General features: G+C 47.0%; 1 protein-coding gene across 2 annotated transcripts in view; it reads left to right on the top strand.

Annotated features, from left to right (window-relative positions):
* Positions 1-5,728: 5,728 nt before the first annotated feature.
* ARHGEF40 (Rho guanine nucleotide exchange factor 40) overlaps positions 5,729-22,467 on the top strand; it is a 194,624-nt gene continuing 177,885 nt past the window's right edge. For both annotated transcript variants that reach the window (XM_077297661.1, XM_077297652.1), the window contains exon 1: positions 5,729-5,946. In XM_077297661.1, the coding sequence (XP_077153776.1) occupies positions 5,944-5,946 (3 nt within the window). In that variant the 5' untranslated portion in view covers positions 5,729-5,943. The remainder of the gene's footprint in view (positions 5,947-22,467) is intronic.

The raw sequence follows: 22,467 nt of genomic DNA, 5'->3' as shown, positions 1-22,467 counted from the left end.
GTCAGTGGAAAGAGACAGCACACACAGCAGCAACGTGTGAGGAGAGACAGCACACACAGCAGCAACGTGAGGAGAAAGAGACAGCACACACAGCAGCAACGTGAGGAGAGACAGCGCACACAGCAGCAACATGTGAGGAGAAAGAGACAGCACACCCAGCCGCAACGTGTGAGGAGAAAGACAGCACACACAGCAGCAACGTGAGGAGAAAGAGACAGCACACACAGCCGCAACGTGTGAGGAGAAAGACAGCACACACATCCGCAAAGTGTGAGGAGAAAGAGACAGCACACACAGCCGCAACGTATGAGAGACAGCACACACAGCCGCAACGTGTGAGGAGAAAGACAGCACACACAGCCACAATGTTTGAGGAGAAAGAGGCAGCACATATAGCGGCAATGTGTGAGGAGAAAGAGACAGCACACACAGCTGCAACGTGTGAGAAAGAGACAGCATACACAGCCACAATGTTTGAGGAGAAAGAGGCAGCACATATAGCGGCAATGTGTGAGGAGAAAGAGACAGCACACACAGCCGCAACGTGTGAGGAGAAAGAGACAGCACACACAGCCGCAACGTGTGAGGAGAAAGACAGCACACACAGCAGCAACGTGTGAGGAGAAAGACAGCACACACAGCAGCAACGTGTGAGGAGAAAGAGACAGCACACACAGCCGCAACGTGTGAGGAGAAAGACAGTACACACAGCAGCAACGTGTGAGGAGAAAGAGACAGCACACACAGCCGCAACGTGTGAGGAGAAAGAGACAGCATACACAGCTGCAACGTGTAAGGAGAAAGACAGCATACACAGCCACAATGTGTGAGGAGAAAGAGACAGCACATACAGCCGCAATGTGTGAGGAGAAAGAGACAGCACACACAGCTGCAACGTGTGAGAAAGAGACAGCATACACAGCCACAATGTTTGAGGAGAAAGAGGCAGCACATACAGCAGCAATGTGTGAGGAAACAGACTGAGCACACACAGCCGCAATGTGTGAGGAGAGACAGCACACACAGCCGCAACGTGTGAGGAGAAAGAGACAGCACACACAGCCGCAACGTGTGAGGAGAAAGAGACAGCACACACAGCCGCAACGTGTGAGGAGAAAGACAGCACACACAGCCGCAACGTGTGAGGAGAAAGACAGCACACACAGCAGCAACGTGAGGAGAAAGAGACAGCGCACACAGCAGCAACATGTGAGGAGAAAGAGACAGCACACACAGCCGCAAAGTGTGAGAAAGAGACAGCACACACAGCAGCAACATGTGAGGAGAAAGAGACAGCACACACAGCTGCAACGTGTGAGAAAGAGACAGCACACACAGCCGCAACGTGTGAGGAGAAAGAGACAGCACACACAGCCGCAACGTTTGAGGAAATAGACTGAGCACACACAGCCGCAACGTGTGAGGAGAAAGACAGCACACACAGCAGCAACGTGAGGAGAAAGAGACAGCGCACACAGCAGCAACATGTGAGGAGAAAGAGACAGCACACACAGCCGCAAAGTGTGAGAAAGACAGCACACACAGCAGCAACATGTGAGGAGAAAGAGACAGCACACACAGCTGCAACGTGTGAGAAAGAGACAGCACACACAGCCGCAACGTGTGAGGAGAAAGAGACAGCACACACAGCCGCAACGTTTGAGGAAATAGACTGAGCACACACAGCCGCAACGTGTGAGGAGAAAGACAGCACACACAGCAGCAACGTGTGAGAAGAGACAGCATACACAGCCACAATGTTTGAGGAGAAAGAGGCAGCACATACAGCGGCAATGTGTGAGGAAATAGACTGAGCACACACAGCTGCAATGTGTGAGGAGAGACAGCACACACAGCCGCAACGTGTGAGGAGAAAGAGAAAGCACACACAGCCGCAACGTGTGAGAGAAAGACAGCACACACCGCAGCAACGTGTGAGAAAGAGACAGCATACACAGCCACAATGTTTGAGGAGAAAGAGGCAGCACATACAGCAGCAATGTGTGAGGAAATAGACTGAGCACACACAGCCGCAATGTGTGAGGAGAGACAGCACACACAGCCGCAACGTGTGAGGAGAAAGAGACAGCACACACAGCCGCAACGTGTGAGGAGAAAGAGACAGCACACACAGCCGCAACGTGTGAGAAAGAGACAGCACACACAGCCGCAACGTGTGAGAAAGAGACAGCACACACAGCCACAACGTGTGAGGAGAAAGACAGCACACACAGCCGCAACGTGTGAGGAGAAAGACAGCACACACAGCAGCAACGTGAGGAGAAAGAGACAGCGCACACAGCAGCAACATGTGAGGAGAAAGAGACAGCACACACAGCCGCAAAGTGTGAGAAAGAGACAGCACACACAGCTGCAACATGTGAGAAAGAGACAGCACACACAGCCGCAACGTGTGAGGAGAAAGAGACAGCACACACAGCCGCAACGTTTGAGGAAATAGACTGAGCACACACAGCCGCAACGTGTGAGAAAGACAGCACACACAGCAGCAACGTGTGAGAAGAGACAGCACACACAGCCGCAACGTGTGAGGAGAAAGAGACAGCACACACAGCCGCAACGTGTGAGGAGAAAGACAGCACACACAGCCGCAACGTGTGAGGAGAAAGACAGCACACACATCCGCAATGTGTGAGGAGAAAGACAGCACACACAGCCGCAACGTTTGAGGAAATAGACTGAGCACATACAGCCGCAACGTGTGAGGAGAAAGAGACAGCACACACAGCAGCAACGTGTGAGAAGAGACAGCACACACAGCCGCAACGTTGCGGAGAAAGAGACAGCACACACAGCTGCAACGTGTGAGGAGAAAGACAGCACACGCAGCCGCAATGTGTGAGGAGAAAGAGACAGCACACACAGCAGCAACGTGTGAGGAGAGACAGCACCCACAGCTGTAACGTGTGAGAAGAGACAGCACACAGAGCCACAACGTTTGAGGAAATAGACTGAGCACACACAGCCGCAACGTGTGAGGAGAAAGAGACAGCACACACAGCAGCAACGTGTGAGGAGAAAGACAGCACACACAGCAGCAACGTGTGAGGAGAAAGAGACAGCACACACAGCAGCAACGTGTGAGGAGAGACAGCACACACAGCTGCAACGTGTGAGAAGAGACAGCACACAGAGCCGCAACGTGTGAGGAGAAAGAGACAGCACACACAGCCGCAACGTGTAAGAGACAGCACACAGGCGCAAAGTGTGAGAAGAGACAGCACACACAGCCGCAACGTGTGAGGAGAAAGACAGCACTCACAGCAGCAACATGTGAGGAGAAAGAGACAGCACACACAGACACAACGTTTGAGGAAATAGACTGAGCACACACAGCCGCAACGTGTGAGGAGAAAGAGACAGCACACACAGCAGCAACGTGTGAGGAGGAAGACAGCACACACAGCAGCAACGTGTGAGGAGAAAGAGACAGTACACACAGCCGCAACGTGTGAGAAGAGACAGCACACACAGCCGCAACGTGTGAGAAGAAAGAGACAGCACACACAGCCGCAACGTGAGGAGAAAGAGACAGCACACACATCCGCAACGTGTGAGAAAGAGACAGCACACACAGCCGCAACGTGTGAGGAGAAAGACAGCACACACAGCCGCAACGTGTGAGGAGAAAGAGACAGCACACACAGCCGCAACGTGTGAGGAGAAAGAGACAGCACACACAGCTGCAACGTGTGAGGAGAAAGAGACAGCACACAGCTGCATTGTGAGAAGAGACAGCCGCAATGTGTGTGAGGAGAAAGAGACAGCACACACAGCCGCAACGTGTAAGAGACAGCACACAGGCGCAAAGTGTGAGAAGAGACAGCACACAGAGCTGCAAAGTGTGAGGAGAAAGAGACAGCACACACAGCCGCAACGTGTAAGAGACAGCACACAGGCGCAAAGTGTGAGAAGAGACAGCACACACAGCTGCAATGTGTGAGGAGAAAGACAGCACATGCAGGCGTAACGTGTGAGGAGAAATAGACAGCACACACAGCCACAACGTGTGAGGAGAAAGAGACAGCACACACAGCCGCAACGTGTGAGGAGAAAGAGACAGCACACACAGCCGCAACGTGAGAAAGAGACAGCACACACAGCCGCAACGTGTGAGGAGAAAGAGACAGCACACAGCTGCATTGTGCGAGAAGAGACAGCCGCAATGTGTGTGAGGAGAAAGACAGCACACACAGCCGCAACGTGAGAAAGAGACAGCACACACAGCCGCAACATGTGAGGAGAAAGAGACAGCACACACAGACACAACGTTTGAGGAAATAGACTGAGCACACACAGCCGCAACGTGTGAGGAGAAAGAGACAGCACACACAGCAGCAACGTGTGAGGAGGAAGACAGCACACACAGCAGCAACGTGTGAGGAGAAAGAGACAGTACACAGAGCCGCAACGTGTGAGAAGAGACAGCACACACAGCCGCAACGTGTGAGAAGAAAGAGACAGCACACACAGCCGCAACGTGAGGAGAAAGAGACAGCACACACATCCGCAACGTGTGAGAAAGAGACAGCACACACAGCCGCAACGTGTGAGGAGAAAGAGACAGCACACACAGCCGCAACGTGTGAGGAGAAAGAGACAGCACACACAGCCGCAACGTGTGAGGAGAAAGAGACAGCACACACAGCCGCAACGTGTGAGGAGAAAGAGACAGCACACAGCTGCATTGTGAGAAGAGACAGCCGCAATGTGTGTGAGGAGAAAGAGACAGCACACACAGCCGCAACGTGTAAGAGACAGCACACAGGCGCAAAGTGTGAGAAGAGACAGCACACAGAGCTGCAAAGTGTGAGGAGAAAGAGACAGCACACACAGCCGCAACGTGTGGGGAGAAAGAGACAGCACACACAGCCGCAACGTGTGAGAAAGACAGCACACACAGCCGCAACGTGTGAGGAGAAAGAGACAGCACACAGCTGCATTGTGTGAGAAGAGACAGCCGCAATGTGTGTGAGGAGAAAGAGACAGCACACACAGCCGCAACGTGTAAGAGACAGCACACAGGCGCAAAGTGTGAGAAGAGACAGCACACACAGCTGCAATGTGTGAGGAGAAAGACAGCACATGCAGGCGTAACGTGTGAGGAGAAATAGACAGCACACACAGCCACAACGTGTGAGGAGAAAGAGACAGCACACACAGCCGCAACGTGTGAGGAGAAAGAGACAGCACACACAGCCGCAACGTGTGAGAAAGAGACAGCACACACAGCCGCAACGTGTGAGAAAGAGACAGCACACACAGCCGCAACGTGTGAGGAGAAAGAGACAGCACACAGCTGCATTGTGCGAGAAGAGACAGCCGCAATGTGTGTGAGGAGAAAGAGACAGCACACACAGCCGCAACGTGTGAGGAGAGACAGCACACACAGCCGCAACGTGTGAGGAGAAAGACAGCACATACAGGCGTAACGTGTGAGGAGAAAGAGACAGCACACACAGCCGCAACGTGTGAGGAGAGACAGCACACACAGCCGCAACGTGTGAGGAGAGACAGCACACACAGCCGCAACGTGTGAGGAGAGACAGCACAGCTATAACGTGTAAGAGGAAAGAGACAGCACAGTCATAACGTGTGAGGAAAGAGACAGCACAGCTGTGTGTGGGAACAAGCTGGCATTTAGATGTAGGAATGATGAGAGAAAGCACTGAGTGAAGGTAATATAGAAGCAAGGAGAACAAATCACAGAGCCAGAGGGGCGGTGAGGCAGAAGAGGGGGGCGCTGTGCTCACCCCCTAACAGGTCCCCCAGTGTGAGCAGAGAGACAGACAGAGGAAGGCAGGAGATGCTTCGAGGAGACGCCAGCGAGACTGCTGCATGAGACTGTCACCAGGAGAGCGCACTGCAGGACACCGGCACAGAGGCTCCCGCATAGATATGTGACTACATCCGCAGCAAGACATGGTGAGGGTGGCACTGCCTGCGCGCCACTGTCTCACTCCTACAGTCCCGTGTCTGTCTCTTTCCTCCGATTCTCTCCTTTCTATTTCTTTGTTTCTGTCTTGTTCCACCTCCTCCTAAAATCTGGTTTCAATTTCCACATATCTGGGGCTCGACTCCATGTACTTCCTATGGGGAATACTGACTTTCCGTCTAGCGGGGCTGTCTGAGGTGAGGGAGTTGTTAGTCTAGGTCAGTAGTACACGGAGGTCTGCCCCATCTGTCTCCCTGCCCTCAGATAACGATTGGCCTCCTTATCGCTGTTGGCGTCTCCGTATTCCCCTGCAGCGCTCTATTACCGCTGTCCTCGTCCTTCCTCATCCTCCGTCCCCCTCACATTACTCCTCACATTACTCCTCACATTACTCCTCAGCCCTCTCTCATCCCAGCTCTCTGCAGGAAGAAATGAGCTCACACATTTAATCATTTGCAGCTGGTGTTATGGCTGAGAAAGGACACACACAGACATGTATGGAGGGCTCACTACTCACCTTACTTTCCCGTGTGTAGCGTAGACACCCTACTTTCCCGTGTGTGGCGTAGACACCCTACTTTCCCGTGTGTAGCTTAGACACCTTACTTTCCCGTGTGTAGCGTAGACACCCTACTTTCCCGTGTGTGGCGTAGACACCCTACTTTCCCGTGTGTAGCTTAGACACCCTACTTTCCCGTGTGTAGCGAAGACACCCTACTTTCCCGTGTGTAGCGAAGACACCGTGCTCTCCAGTGTGTAGCGTAGACACCCTACATTCCCGTGTAGCGTAGACACCCTGCTTTCCCATGTAGCGAAGACACCCTGCTTTCCCGTGTGTAGCGTAGACACCATACATTCCCGTGTATAGCGTAGACACCCTACTTTCCTGTGTAGCGTAGATACCCTACTTTCCCCTGTGTAGCGTAGACACCCTACTTTCCTGTGTAGCGTAGACACCCTACTTTCCTGTGTAGCGTAGACACCCTACTTTCCCGTGTGTAGCGTAGATACCCTACTTTCCCCTGTGTAGCGTAGGCACCCTGCTTTCCCGTGTGTAGCATAGACACCCTACTTTCCCGTGTGTAGTGTAGATACCCTACTTTCCTGTATGTAGCGTAGACACTCTACTTTCCCGTGTGTAGCATAGACACCCTACTTTCCCATGTGTAGTGTAGACACCCTACTTTCCCCTGTGTAGCGTAGATACCCTACTTTCCCCTGTGTAGCATAGACACCCTACTTTCCCGTGTGTAGCGAAGACACCGTGCTTTCCAGTGTGTAGCATAGACACCCTGCTCTCCAGTGTGTAGCGTAGACACCCTACATTCCCGTGTATAGTGTAGACACCCTACATTCCTGTGTAGCGTAGCCACCCTACTTTCCCGTGTAGCGAAGACACCCTGCTTTCCCGTGTGTAGCGTAGACACCCTAATTTCCCGTGTATAGCGTAGATACCCTACTTTCCTGTATGTAGCGTAGACACTCTACTTTCCCGTGTGTAGCATAGACACCCTACTTTCCCGTGTGTAGTGTAGACACCCTACTTTCCCCTGTGTAGCGTAGATACCCTACTTTCCCGTGTATAGTGTAGACACCCTACATTCCTGTGTAGCGTAGACACCCTACTTTCCCATGTGCAGCGAAGACACCCTGCTTTCCCGTGTAGCGAAGACACCCTGCTTTCCCGTGTGTAGCGTAGACACCCTAATTTCCCGTGTATAGCGTAGACACCCTACTTTCCTGTGTAGCGTAGATACCCTACTTTCCCGTGTGTGGCGTAGACACCCTACTTTCCCGTGTGTGGCGTAGACACCCTACTTTCCCGTGTGTAGCTTAGACACCCTACTTTCCCGTGTGTAGTGTAGATACCCTACTTTCCCGTATGTAGCGTAGACACCCTACTTTCCCGTGTGTAGCATAGACACCCTACTTTCCTGTGTGTAGCGTAGACACCCTACTTTCCTGTGTGTAGCGTAGACACCCTACTTTCCCGTGTGTAGTCTAGATACCCTACTTTCCCGTGTGTAGCATAGACACCCTACTTTCCCGTGTGTAGTGTAGATACCCTACTTTCCCGTGTGTAGCGTAGACACCCTGCTTTCCCGAAAAATTGCTTATTGACTTTCCATTATATTTGTCCACAGTAGGTTTTATCTATGAGCACTAAAATTGTATTATGTAACCACTGCAAGGTTTCTTGAAGTAAATTAGTCAACATGCAGTTCTCTAAGTCTACGTTCACATTTGCGGTCGGCGCCGCAGCGTCGCCGCATGCGTCATGCGCTCCTATATTTAACATGGGGGCGCATGGACATGCGTTGCACTTGCGTTTTGCGACGCATGCGTCACTGCGGCGCACGCGTCCGGGCGCAGAGGACGCTACAAGTTGCATTTTTTGTGCGTCCAAAATCAAGCAAAAAAAGTACACATGCGTCGCAAAACGCAGCGTTGTGCATGCGTTTTGCTGCGTTTTTGTTTGCGTTGTGCGTTGCGTCGCCGACGCTGCGGCGCACAACGCAAATGTGAACGTAGCCTAATATGTTATTTCTGCATCTGTGCTTTGGACTGATAATTTACAGGGCTGTGTACGCAGTTAATGGAGCTGATGACAAACTGACTATTCATATTGATTAGCGATAGGAGCTTGCCGAAAAGAAGTGGCTTACAAACACCTCTGGCAGCCGCTTATCTCCGTAGTAAAATGTTTAAAACAATGTCCTATCCTTCCAGTATCTGACTTTCAGATTAGGCCCCAATTGAGATGTCCATTTTTTTCAAGCAAGAAAAAATAATTTTCTTGCAATTTTTATCCATATGTCTGTTTTTACCTTAAGGGTATGTGCACACGTCTGGATTTCTTGCAGAAATTTCCTGAAGAAAACCGGAAATTTTCTGCAAGAAATTCGCAAATTTTTTTTGCGTTTTTTTTCCGGTTTTTTTTCGCGGTTTTTTTAGCATTCTGCAAGCGTAATTAGCTTGCAGAATGCTAAAGTTTTCCAAGCGATCTGTAGCATCGCTTGGAAAACTGACTGACAGGTTGGTCACACTTGTCAAACATACTGTTGTGTGGTGTGTAGTGTGGTATCCGATTTTGTTGTATGCAGTTCTACGCATTAAACTGTGATAAACAGATAGCAGATGGATGACACACGGATGGCATGGGAGTGCTATCTTTTTCTTTTCACAGACCCATTCACTTGAATGGGCGAGTTTAACAAGCAGTTAGGATAAAAAATGGATAGGTCTCCATTCTTTTTGCAAAATATAAATCCATAAAAAAAAAAAAAGTCAGACATGTGAACAGCACCATAGACTAAAATGGAATGTGTTCTAAACATGGATTGGACATAGCCATGAAACAGACATCTGAATGAGGCCATCATGAGACTCCATGCATAATGGATTGCTGGCAGATCCTTAGGCCGGAGACACACTGGTGCGAGATACGGCCGAGTCTCGCTGGTTAAAAGCAAGCTGTGGCACCGGCACTCCGGAGCGGAGAGTGCAGCTGCATAGGAATACATGGAGCCGCACGCTCCGCTCCGGAGTGCCGGTGCCACAGCTTGCCTTTAACCAGCGAGACTCGGCCGTATCTCGCACCAGTGTGTCTCCGGCCTTACTTTGATCTACGTGATGTGTGTGGCCAGCTTCATGTATGGGCTGATGACTTTTATGTCAATCCTACACAATTCAGACTTGCTATCATCTGTTCTGCTGATCCAAGTTCTTTCCTACAGCTCTGCAGTTATTACTGGAACACGCCTGCAGCTATATAATAATACCTTTACTGTGATAAGTGATGCCTACTGATCTTGTTGGGTTTGTATGAGTCTACGTTATAACAGAACTGTCTGAAGCTCCGTTGTTACTAGTGTTAGGAAATCCATTCATCCTCCCATTCTCTGTCACAATAAATGGGAACAGTTCCCAGAGATGGCAGTAAGAGGACATTGGGGGAAGTGTTTCTGTTCCTAATTTTGTAGACTTAAAATGGAAGGGAGAATGAACTTATTAAATATCCACTTACCATGTACTGGTGGCTGTAGTCTCATACTATACTGAAAGGTTTATAAAAATCCTGTTCACACATTGTAGCACAGTGATGGAGATACAATGTACTCCGATATGTGCAAACATACCGTGTATGTGTTTTTTTTCCTTTTTTTTAACAATAGCATATTTTATCCATGTGGATTATTGTACTCCCAATTGACTTCAACTGATATTGTCACTTTTACATGCAAGGCTATGTTCAGACCACATTTTGAGTCCCCTGTTGAACATATACGAAGGCTCATGATGTGTATGGTACATGGAGGCACAGAGGCATCTGTCAGCCATGGGCTCTTCACAGCTAAGTTCAAAACCTCTGTGACCGACTCTTCCAAAATATAAAACTAAGTTTTTTACCCCATGAAATGTCGGCTACCATAACAGAAAGCTGTGAGGTTTTGTTATACAAAAGATGGTCAATTGGACATTCCAGGGGTTTGGCTTTACCGTTAGAACAGAACAATGGAATTGAATAACATTGAGGTCCGCAGGGCCTGATTGCAGTTCTTGTTAAATCAGTTCTAAGAACTTTTCCCAGAATTCCTGTACTAGAAACATTGTCCAGTTTCGAAAAGACATTTCCAAATTAGGGGTTAAAGGGGTTCTCCAATAGCGTATTGAAATGACTCCTGTCACACAATTCAACTAGCTGCCCATTTTATTCACAACCTATCCTGTGTCTCAATTGACATAGGAGTTGTATCGTAAGCACACATATCGGAGCTGCCAGAGAAAGGCAGTGACAGCAGTGGAAGTACATTTTCCTTTCAGTGACTAAACTTTGACCACTGAGGCTGGAGAAAAAAATCATTTGTGGTCAGGCAGCCGAGGAGATTTATTTCTTTTGATGATTTATTTCTTCTGATATCACAGCCTTTCTCCTCAGCTCACTGAGGTAAGATACTAGCCTTCTGTCAGTTCAGACAGAATTCGGGAGCTGTGTTTTTCAGACTGCAGCTAATCTGACATGTCACTAGAACGGGCTGCCATTTTAATTATGTGATGGAGGTTATTTTATTACATTTTTGGACAACCCCTTTAAAGAGAACCCATCAAAAGTGGCCAGTTTTTGCTCTTTTTACTTTTTCTGCTTCCGAGTATTTTTTTTTTCTTAAATCTGCAATACAGTTCGAGAGATGTGATTATTTTTATTTAGTGCTCCCAATATGCTAAATTTGATAGTCTTTACAAGGGGGCAATGCTTACAGCAGGGGTTGGGAACCTTTTTTCTGCCAAGGCCATTTGGAATTTTATAAAAGCTTTCAGAGGCCGTATAAAATTATTAACTTAAACATTAACCAATTATATTTATACAAACATTTAAATAACTTTCAGCTCCCCCCACACACAGTATAGTGCAGCTCCCCCCACACACAGTACAGTGCAGCTCCTCCAATATACAGTATAGTGCAGCTCCCCCCAACACACAGTGCAGCTCCCCTAACACACAGTACAGTGCAGCTCCCCAACACGCAGTATAGTGCAGACCAATACACAGTATAGTACAGCTCCCCCCACACACAGTATAGTGCAGCTCCCCAACACACAGTATAGTGCAGGAGCAGCTCCCCCAATACACAGTATAGTGCAGCACCCCACCACACACAGTACAGTGCAGCTCCCCTGTTGTGGATTCTGTTTGTGGGCTCCCTCTGGTGGTTACTGCTGGTACTGGGTGACTTTGGTGGGTTGCGGCCTTTGGTTTCCACCTGTCCATCAGAGGCTGGGTGTTTCCTATTTTACCTGGCCTTTCTGTCATTCCCTTGCCGGCTATCAATGTATTCAGATGTGCTCTGTTTGGTTCCTGCCTACCTGCTCCCAGATCTTTCAGGATAAGCGAAGTGCTGATTTTCAGTTGTTGGTTTTTTTGTCCAGCTTGCTTATTATGTCTCTATGCTAGCTGGTAGCTCTAGTGGACTGAGGTTCTCCCCATGTGCCATGAGTTGGCACATGGGTTCTTGTAATCTCAGGATGGTTTTTTGATTAGGGCTTTTTGCTGACCGCTCAGACCCCTTTTGTATCGTTCTGCTTTCTAGTTTACAGCGGGCCTCAATTTGCTGAACCTATATATATCATCTCTATGTGTGTGCCTTCCTCTCATTTCACCGTCAATACATGTGGGGGGCAACTATACCTTTTGGGGTTCATTCCTCTGGAGGCAAGTGAGGTCTTTATTTTCTCTGCAGTACTAGTTAGCTCTTAGGCTGGTGCGTGGCGTCTAGAACCAATGTAGGCACGCTCCCTGGCTATCTCTAGTTGCGTTTGTCAGGCGTAGGGCAGCGGTCAGCCCAGGTTCCATCACCCTAGAGCTCGTCCGATATTTTGTATTACTTTGCTTGTCCCTTGCTATCCCTAGCCATTGGGATTCATGGCAGTATAGCCGGCCCACAAAGTGTTAATTGTTTGGGCTGAAGCAGGAGAAAAAGAAGTGTTTAAGGGAAATTTTTTTTTTTTTTTTTCCTTCAGAGTTTTGCTGCCTAGCCCTTAATTGCTGTCTAGCTGCTTCTTACCTCCTCTTAACCCTTGAATGGCTCTGATATTAGCTGTTTAACATGGATGTCCAGAGTTTGGCTTCCAGCCTGAGTAATCTCGCGGCAAAAGTTCAAAACATACAGGATTTTGTTGTTCACACTCCCATGTCTGAACCTAGAATTCCTATTCCAGAGTTCTTTTCTGGAGATAGATCTACCTTCCTGAATTTCAGGAACAATTGTAAATTGTTTCTTTCTTTAAAATCTCGCTCCTCTGGAGACCCTGCTCAACAGGTCAAGATTGTAATATCTTTCCTGCGAGGCGACCCTCAGAATTGGGCATTTGCATTGGCACCAGGGGATCCTGCATTGCTCAATGTGGATGCGTTTTTTCTGGCATTGGGATTGCTCTATGAGGAACCCAACCTGGAGATTCAGGCTGAAAAGGCTTTATTAGCCCTCTCTCAGGGGTATGATGAAGCGGAAATATATTGTCAAAAATTTCGGAAATGGTCGGTGCTTACTCAGTGGAATGAGTGCGCCCTGGCTGCAAACTTCAGAAATGGTCTTTCCGAGGCCATTAAGGATATTATGGTGGGGTTCCCTATGCCTACAGGTCTGAATGAGTCGATGGCTATGGCCATTCAGATTGATCGGCGTTTACGGGAGCGCAAACCCGTGCACCAGTTGGCGGTGTCTTTTGAACAGGCACCTGAGACTATGCAATGTGATAGAATTCAGTCCAGAAGTGAACGGCAAAATTATAGGCGGAAAAATGGATTGTGTTTTTATTGTGGTGATTCAGCTCATGTTATATCAGCATGCTCTAAACGCACAAAAAGGGTTGATAAATCTTTTGCCATTGGTACTCTGCAGCCTAGGTTCATTTTGTCTGTGACTCTGATTTTTTCACTGTCTTCCATTTCCGTCGATGCCTATGTGGATTCGGGCGCTGCCCTGAGTCTTATGGATTGGTCATTTGCTAAACGCTGCGGTTTTAGTCTGGAACCTCTGGAAGTTCCTATTCCTCTGAAGGGAATTGACTCTACACCATTGGCTATGAATAAACCGCAGTATTGGACACAAGTGACCATGCGCATGACTCCCGTTCATCAGGAGGTGATTCGCTTCCTTGTACTGTATAATTTACATGATGTACTAGTGCTTGGTCTGCCATGGTTACAAACTCATAATCCTGTCCTGGACTGGAAAACAATGTCTGTGTTAAGCTGGGGATGTCAGGGGGTTCATGATTATGCACCTCCGATTTCAATCGCTTCATCTACTCCTTCTGAGATCCCTGCGTTTTTGTCTGACTATAGGGATGTTTTTGAGGAGCCTAAGCTCAATTCGCTCCCTCCGCATAGAGATTGTGACTGTGCTATAGAATTGATTCCTGGCAGTAAGTTCCCTAAGGGTCGTTTTGTCCCTATGAAGGTCTCTTCTCCTAAGTTCAAGCCTCGGTTCATCGGTCCTTATAGGATCTCGGAGATTCTTAACCCTGTATCTTTTCGTTTGGATCTCCCAGCATCGTTTGCTATTCATAATGTGTTCCATCGGTCGTTGTTGCGGAGGTATGAGGTGCCCGTTGTTCCTTCGGTTCAGCCTCCTGCTCCGGTGCTGGTGGAGGGAGAATTGGAGTATGTTGTTGAGAAGATCTTGGATTCTCGTGTTTCCAGACGCAAACTCCAGTATTTGGTTAAGTGGAAGGGTTATGGTCAGGAGGATAATTCCTGGGTGGTCGCCTCCGATGTTCATGCGACTGATTTGGTCCGCGCCTTCCATAGAGCTCACCCTGATCGCCCTGGGGGTTCTCGTGAGGGTTCGGTGACCCCTCCTCAAGGGGGGGGTACTGTTGTGGATTCTGTTTGTGGGCTCCCTCTGGTGGTTACTGCTGGTACTGGGTGACTTTGGTGGGTTGCGGCCTTTGGTTTCCACCTGTCCATCAGAGGCTGGGTGTTTCCTATTTTACCTGGCCTTTCTGTCATTCCCTTGCCGGCTATCAATGTATTCAGATGTGCTCTGTTTGGTTCCTGCCTACCTGCTCCCAGATCTTTCAGGATAAGCTAAGTGCTGATTTTCAGTTGTTGGTTTTTTTGTCCAGCTTGCTTATTATGTCTCTATGCTAGCTGGTAGCTCTAGTGGACTGAGGTTCTCCCCATGTGCCATGAGTTGGCACATGGGTTCTTGTAATCTCAGGATGGTTTTTTGATTAGGGTTTTTTGCTGACCGCTCAGACCCCTTTTGTATCGTTCTGCTTTCTAGTTTACAGCGGGCCTCAATTTGCTGAACCTATATATATCATCTCTATGTGTGTGCCTTCCTCTCATTTCACCGTCAATACATGTGGGGGGCAACTATACCTTTTGGGGTTCATTCCTCTGGAGGCAAGTGAGGTCTTTATTTTCTCTGCAGTACTAGTTAGCTCTTAGGCTGGTGCGTGGCGTCTAGAACCAACGTAGGCACGCTCCCTGGCTATCTCTAGTTGCGTTTGTCAGGCGTAGGGCAGCGGTCAGCCCAGGTTCCATCACCCTAGAGCTCGTCCGATATTTTGTATTACTTTGCTTGTCCCTTGCTATCCCTAGCCATTGGGATTCATGACACTCCCCCCAACACACACAGTACAGTGCAGCTCCCCAATACACAGTATAGTACAGGCACAGCTTCCCCAATACACAGTATAGTGCAGCTCCCCCAACACAGTATAGTGCAGCTCCTCCCCAACACACTGTATAGTGCAGCTCCCTCCTAACACACAGTACAGTGCAGCTCCCCACCAACACACAGTATAGTAAGTATAGTGCAGACGCAGCTCCCCCCATTACACAGTATATTGCTGGCACACACACCATAGTGTAGCCCCTGCACTAACACACACACAATAATGCATACACACACAATACTCACCCCTCCTCTTTGTTCGCCGCGCTGCTCCAGGTTCTGCAGCGGTCTCATCGGCTCCACTGCTGGTACAACGTGGCGCACGATGAAGTGACGTCATTGGGCGCCCTCCGAGTCACAAGCAGAGGGGGAGTGATGGAGGAGGGAGCGTATCACTGCTTTCAACTGTATCGGCGACTATGATGCCGATCAGTTGAATTAGCAATGGGGGTGGCGCCGGGCCACATAGCGGCCATCCGCGCGCGCCTCTGAAGAATTAAAGGACCGGCGGCCAAAAAATGGGCAAAGTGGTTGCGGGCCGCACCAGATAATATCGCGGGCCTGATACGGCCCACGGGCTGGACGTTCCCCACCCCTGGCTTATAGGGTAATTATGCAGAGCAGCTTAAAGACAGAGACCCAGAGAATCCTTGAAGTGTAACTTTGGGTAGGACCAAAGGACCGATAAGGTATAGCAGTGTTTTGAGCTCAGTACATTTACACTGTATCTAAAACGCTGCTTTCTACATTAGAAGCACAGTAGGTGGAATTTATAGAACGCCCATGCCCACTGTGCTTCTATTTAGCACTGCGTAAACTCACCCGTGGTGTCGGTTTACGAGCCGCAGCTTGTTAATTATCTAGACTAGCCATTCATTAGGTTCACTGAACACATGCGGATTTAACTGCGTGATTATAACGCAGCGTTTTGGATGCAGCAAAAATACGCTGCGTCCAAAACATTGCTATTTCCTGATCGTGGGCACATAGCTTAAGAATTAGCCCTAAGTCTAATGTCCCATATCTCTGCAGCCGTGCAACCATGTTTTTATCTGAAACACTGCAGTGTTTCAGAGTTATGCCGGGATCACACTAAGGCCGGCGTCACACTCAGTGTAGAGAAATACGGTCCGTATTTTACATGCGTAATACGCAGAAATGTTCCCAAAATAGTGATCCGTATGTCATCCGTAAGCAGGGTGTGGCAGCGTATTTTGCGCATGTCATCCTCCATATGTAATCCGTACGGCATCCGTACAGCGAGATTTTCTCGCCGGCTTGCAAAACGGACATACAATGGATCCATGGGCTCAAATATTCGTGAAAACATATATACAGTCTCTCTCTCTCTCTCTATATATATATATATATATATATATATATATATATATATGTCAGTGAGACACGTGTGTATATATATATATAAATATATATATATATATATATATATATATATATATATATATATATGTATATTTCATACAGCGCTAGATAGCAGAAAAGCCGGTAATTCAATTGCCGGCTTTTGCTATCTCCTTCCCAAACCCGACAGGATATGAGACATGGTTTACATACAGTAAACCATTTCATATCCCTTATTTTTGAACATATTCCTCATTAGTAATGTTCCAAGTGTCTGTGTGCAAAATTTGGGGGCTCTAGCTGTTAAAATAAAGGGTTAAATCACGGAAATAACTGGCGTGGGCTCCCGCGCAATTTTCTCCGCCAGAGTGGGAAAGCCAGTGACTGAGGGCAGATATTAATAGTCTAGGGTGGTACCATGGTTATAGGACCCCCCTGGCTAAAAACATCTGCCCCCAGCCACCCCAGAAAAGGCACATCTGTAAGATGCGCCTATTCTGGCACTTAACCTCTCTCTTCCCATTCCCATATAGCGGTGGGATATGGGCTAATAAAGGGTTAATGTCACCTTGCTATTGTAAGGTGACATTAAGCCAGGTTAATAATGGAGAGGTGTCAATAAGACACCTATCCATTATTAATCCAATAGTAGTAAATGGTTAATAAAGCACACACACATTAGGAAAAAAGTATTTTATTGAAATAAAGACACAGGGTGTTGTAATAGTTTATTATACTCTCAATCCAATTGAAGACCCTTGTCACCTGAAAGAAAGTTAAAATAAAAAATCAACAATATCCCATACCTTCCGTCTTCAGTCTTGTCCCACGCTGTAAATCCATCTGAAGAGGTTAAATAATTTTACAAGCAGGAGCTCTGCTAGTGCAGCTGTTCTCCTGCCTGTAAAATCTGGGGAATGAATGGAAAGCAGGGGAACGCAGCTACCTAGACTTGCGGTGCTGCGCCCCCTGTAGGTATAACCGCAGATGAACTCGAGCGTGAGAAAATAATCAGAAAAATGCCCACGCTCGAGTTCATATGAGGTTATGCCAGCAGGGGGCGCAGCACCGCAAGTCTAGGTAGCTACGTTCCCCTGCTTTCCATTCCCCAGATTTTGCAGCCAGGAGCACAGCTGCATTAGTAGAGCTCCTGCTTGTATAATTATTTAACCCCTTCAGATGGATTTACAGCGTGGCGTGGGACAAGACAACGGAAGGTATGGGATATTGTTGATTTTTTATTTTAACTTTGTTTCAGGTGACAAGGGTCTTCAATTGGATTGAGAGTATAATAAACTATTACAACACCCTGTGTCTTTATTTCAATAAAATACTTTTTTCCTAATGTGTGTGTGCTTTATTAACCATTTACTACTACTGGATTAATAATGGATAGGTGTCTTATTGACATCTCTCCATTATTAACCTAGCTTAATGTCACCTTACAATAGCAAGGTGACATTAACCCTTTATTAGCCCATATCCCACTGCTACACGGGAGTGGGAAGAGAGAGGCTAAGTGCCAGAATAGGCGCATCTTACTGATGTGCCTTTTCTGGGGTGGCTGGGGGCAGATGTTTTTAGCCGGGGGGGTCCTATAACCATGGTACCTCCCTAGGCTATTAATATCTGCCCTCAGTCACTGGCTTTCCCACTCTGGCGGAGAAAATTGCGCAGGAGCCCACGCCAATTTTTTGAGCCCCCAAATTTTGCACACAGACACTTGGAACATTACTAATGAGGAATATGTACAAAAATAAGGGATATGAAATGGTTTACTGTATGTAAACCATGTCTCATATCCTGTTGGGTTTGGGAAGGAGATAGCAAAAGCCGGCAATTGAATTACCGGCTTTTCTGCTATCTAGCGCTGTATGAAATATACATATATATATATATATATATATATATATATATATATATATATATATATATATATATATATACATATATATATATATATATATATATATACACGTGTCTCACTGACATATATATATATATAGAGAGAGAGAGACTGTATATATGTTTTCACGAATATTTGAGCCCATGGATCCATTGTATGTCCGTTTTGCAAGCTGGCGAGAAAATCTCGCTGTACGGATGCCGTACGGATTACATATGGAGGATGACATGCGCAAAACACGCTGCCACACCCTGCTTACGGATGACATACGGATCACTATTTTGGGAACATTTCTGCGTATTACGCATGTAAAATACGGACCGTATTTCTCTACACTGAGTGTGACGCCGGCCTTAGTGTGATCCCGGCCTAACTCTGAAACACTGCAGTGTTTCAGATAAAAACATGGTTTACTGTAAGTAATCATGTCTCATATCCTGTCGGGTTTTGGAAGGAGATGGCAAAAGCCGGCAATTGAATTACCGGCTTTTCTGCTATCTAGCGCTGTATGAAATATAAATATATATATGTGTGTCTCACTGACATATATATATATATATATATATATATATATATATATATATATATATATATATATATATATATATATATATATATATATATATATATATATACCCCTATACTATGTGTAGACATTTATTTTAGCTATTCTAACCTGTCAGTGTGATTTTACTGTACACCGCACTGAATTGCCGGCTTTTCTATAGAACACCGCTGCGTATTTCTCGCAAGTCACACTGTTGGTCCGTGTGTAATCCATATTTTTCTCACCCCATTGACTTTCATTGGCGGATTTTTTGCGCAATACGCTGACAAACGCAGCATGCTGCGATTTTCTATGGCCGTACAAGACCGTAAAATACGGATGCGTAAAATACGCCAGATAGGAGCTGGGCTATAGAGAATCATTGTACCGTGTGCAATGCGTATTTTCTGCGCCTCTCATACGTCCGTAAAACTCGCTAGTGTGACGCCGGCCTACACGTATGGAAAATCGGTCCTAGTGTCCCTGCTGAGAGTCACACAAGTGTTCTCCATATGGTCATCCGTGTGTAATGCGTTTGCAATGCGATGATGCGATTTTCTCGCTCCTATGTATCCGTATGGCATCAATATGACATGCGTATGGCTTTACATTTCTCACTGCTTTTCCTCATTGAATTTAATGGCTCAATGGGCTGAAATTAGAAAAATGTGTGTGTATTTCTCGGAAGTCACACGGATGGTCCGTGTGGTGTACAAGTTTTTCTCACACCCATAGACTTGCATTGGCGAGACGCGGGCAATATATGCGTACAATCATAGCATGCTGCGATTTCACTCGCACGCTGAATATGCCCGAGAAAAAAAACAGTCATGTGAGCTGCCCCATAGATTAACAGTGGTCCGAGTGCTGTGCGATATTTTCTTTCGTAGCACTCATCCGTATTCTATGCTGTTGTGACCCCAGCCTTAAACATATATGACTGAAAACAGTCAGCCAGTGTCTACTGTAGTATTTGCTGCCTGTGGATTAGGCAGCATGTATCATCAGCTGTCAGGTTCTCTTTAAGAAGGAAAATACTTCTGTTATTGCAATAAAAAAGCTGCAAAACTATTTGCCTACTTTGATGTAGCATGGTTGTGTACAGCATTTTGTGAACCTGATGCTAGGGACAACAAGAATAACAACAAGATAACAGAATGCAAAGTCATAAATACTACGTTTGTGTTCCCTCTTTTGTTGCTCAGTTAGGCTACGTTCACATTTGCGGTCTGCGCCGCAGCGTCGGGCGCCGCAGCGTCGCCGCATGCGTCATGCGCCCCTATATTTAACATGGGGGCGCATGGACATGCGTCGCACTTGCGTTTTGCGCCGCATGCGTCCCTGCGGCGCCCGCGTCTGGGCGCAGAGGACGCAGCAAGTTGCATTTTTGCTGCGTCCAAATTCAATGAAAAAAAGGACGCATGCGGCGCAAAACGCAGCGTTGTGCATGCGTTTCGCTGCGTTTTTGTTTGCGTTGTGTGTTGCGGCGCCGACGCTGCGGCGCACAACGCAAATGTGAACGTAGCCTTACATATATACCATATAAGCTTATGCAATGTCTAGTGGGGACTTGTATTCACAATGTAGAAAGCAAAGATTGGTGAGAGTTCCGTGTCTGCCTCCTGTCTATTTTGGCTTGCAATATTTTTGTTTTTTAAGTTCACTTAAGTTCCGTTCAGTAGTTTGCTAAAATTTGGACAAAAGCTAGATTTTTTTTGGGAAGAGATATAACAGGAAGCAGCTGGGCCAGCAGGGAGGGATTGAGACACCAATGTAACAGCAGGCTGAGCATGATCCTTATACAACTTTGTCTAAATATACAAAAGCCAGTTACCAAGGCCTCACACACAAGTCTTTCTGCACATGCAATATCCAGTTACACAGTATACTGGGGTTTCTGCATAAACTAAACTTAATCACAAGACCTCATTGTTATACCACTCTGTGTATGCAGCTTAATATCCTTAGTACAGGCATAGAAACATGGCTTCTTAAAAGCATGCCAAGGTTTGTTTCAAAGATTTAGGCTATGTGCACACGTTGCAGATTTGACTGTGGAATTTTCTGTGTAGATTCTGCATTTCTTGGCAGAAAACACAGGTCGGAATCTGCACCTTTTTGGGTTTGCTCACATTGGTGTAAGGCTATGTGCACACGTTGCAGATTTGGCTGTGGAATTTTCTGTGCAGATTCTGAATTTCTTGGCAGAAAACGCAGGTCAGAATCTGCACCTTTTTTTGGTATGTGCACACGTTGCAGATTTTTGTGCGGATTTCTTCCTTTTTTTAACCCTGCAGATTTCTATTATGGAATAGGTGCAGAAATGCTGCAGATCTGCAAAAAGAAGTGACATGCTCCTTTTTTGAATCTGCTGCGTTTTCTGTGCAGATTTTTCCACACCATTAGCACAGCATTTTTTTTTGCCATTGATTTACATTGTACTGTAAATCACTTGCGGAACTGCAGCGTTTCTGCGCGGAAAAAAAAGCTGCAGATCTGCAAGAAATCTGCAACGTGTGCACATAATTATAACAGGAGAAAAAACGGAGTAAATGTCCAACAATCATTTAAATAGTCTATTTATTAAATCAATAAGTCACAAAGAATTAATCGAAACAATTCATATAAACAAGTAATTTCACAGATTCATTCAGCTAAAGAGAGCCGGGTAGCACAGACCAAAAATGGTGTGGAACCATATAAACACCTGCTGTATAACGTAAAGTGCATAGTGCAACCATGTATAGGTATATTTCCCTGGGGTATGCTACTAAAATAGTATATGCGCTCACATGAGCCCTGTACACAGGCTCAGAAATAGCATATGCATCGTAAATAGCCACCAGGTTCTTACTGCAATGCAGGCGTCAGATAGGGGTCCACACCAACGCGTTGGTGTGGACCCCTATCTGACGCCTGCATTGCGGTAAGAACCTGGTGGCTATTTACGATGCATACGCTATTTCTGAGCCTGTGTACAGGGCTCATGTGAGCGCATATACTATTTTAGTAGCATACTGAAGAGAGACGAGAATCCAAGATCTTCTCTAGCACGTACTCCAACTCGCCCTCAACCAACACCGGAGCAGGAGGCTCAACAGCAGGAACCACAGGCACAACGTACCGCCGCAACAAAGACCTATGGAACACGTGAATGGCAAACGACACCGGAAGATCCAAACGAAAAGAAACCGGGTTAAGAACTTCCAAAATTTTATAAGGACCAATAAAGCGGGGCTTAAACTTAGGAGAGGAAACCTTCAGAGGGACATACCGAGAAGACAACCAAATCATTCATTTTATGCAGAACAAGAAAACGAATCACCTCCCGATGTTCAGGAGTCATGCACATGGTCACTTGTGTCCAAAACTGCGGTTTATTTTCCGCCAGTGGCGTAGCATCAATTCCTCTGAGAGGAAGAGGAATTTTTAAAGGCTCCAGGACAAAACCGCAGCGCTTGGCAAACGACAAGTCCATAAGACTCAGGGCAGCACCTGAATCCACAAACGC

The sequence above is a fragment of the Ranitomeya variabilis genome, chromosome 1, assembly GCF_051348905.1.
Source record: "Ranitomeya variabilis isolate aRanVar5 chromosome 1, aRanVar5.hap1, whole genome shotgun sequence".
Taxonomy (NCBI): Eukaryota; Metazoa; Chordata; class Amphibia; order Anura; family Dendrobatidae; genus Ranitomeya; species Ranitomeya variabilis.
Note: the sequence above shows the minus strand (reverse complement) of the source record. Positions and strands in the feature narration are given on the sequence as shown.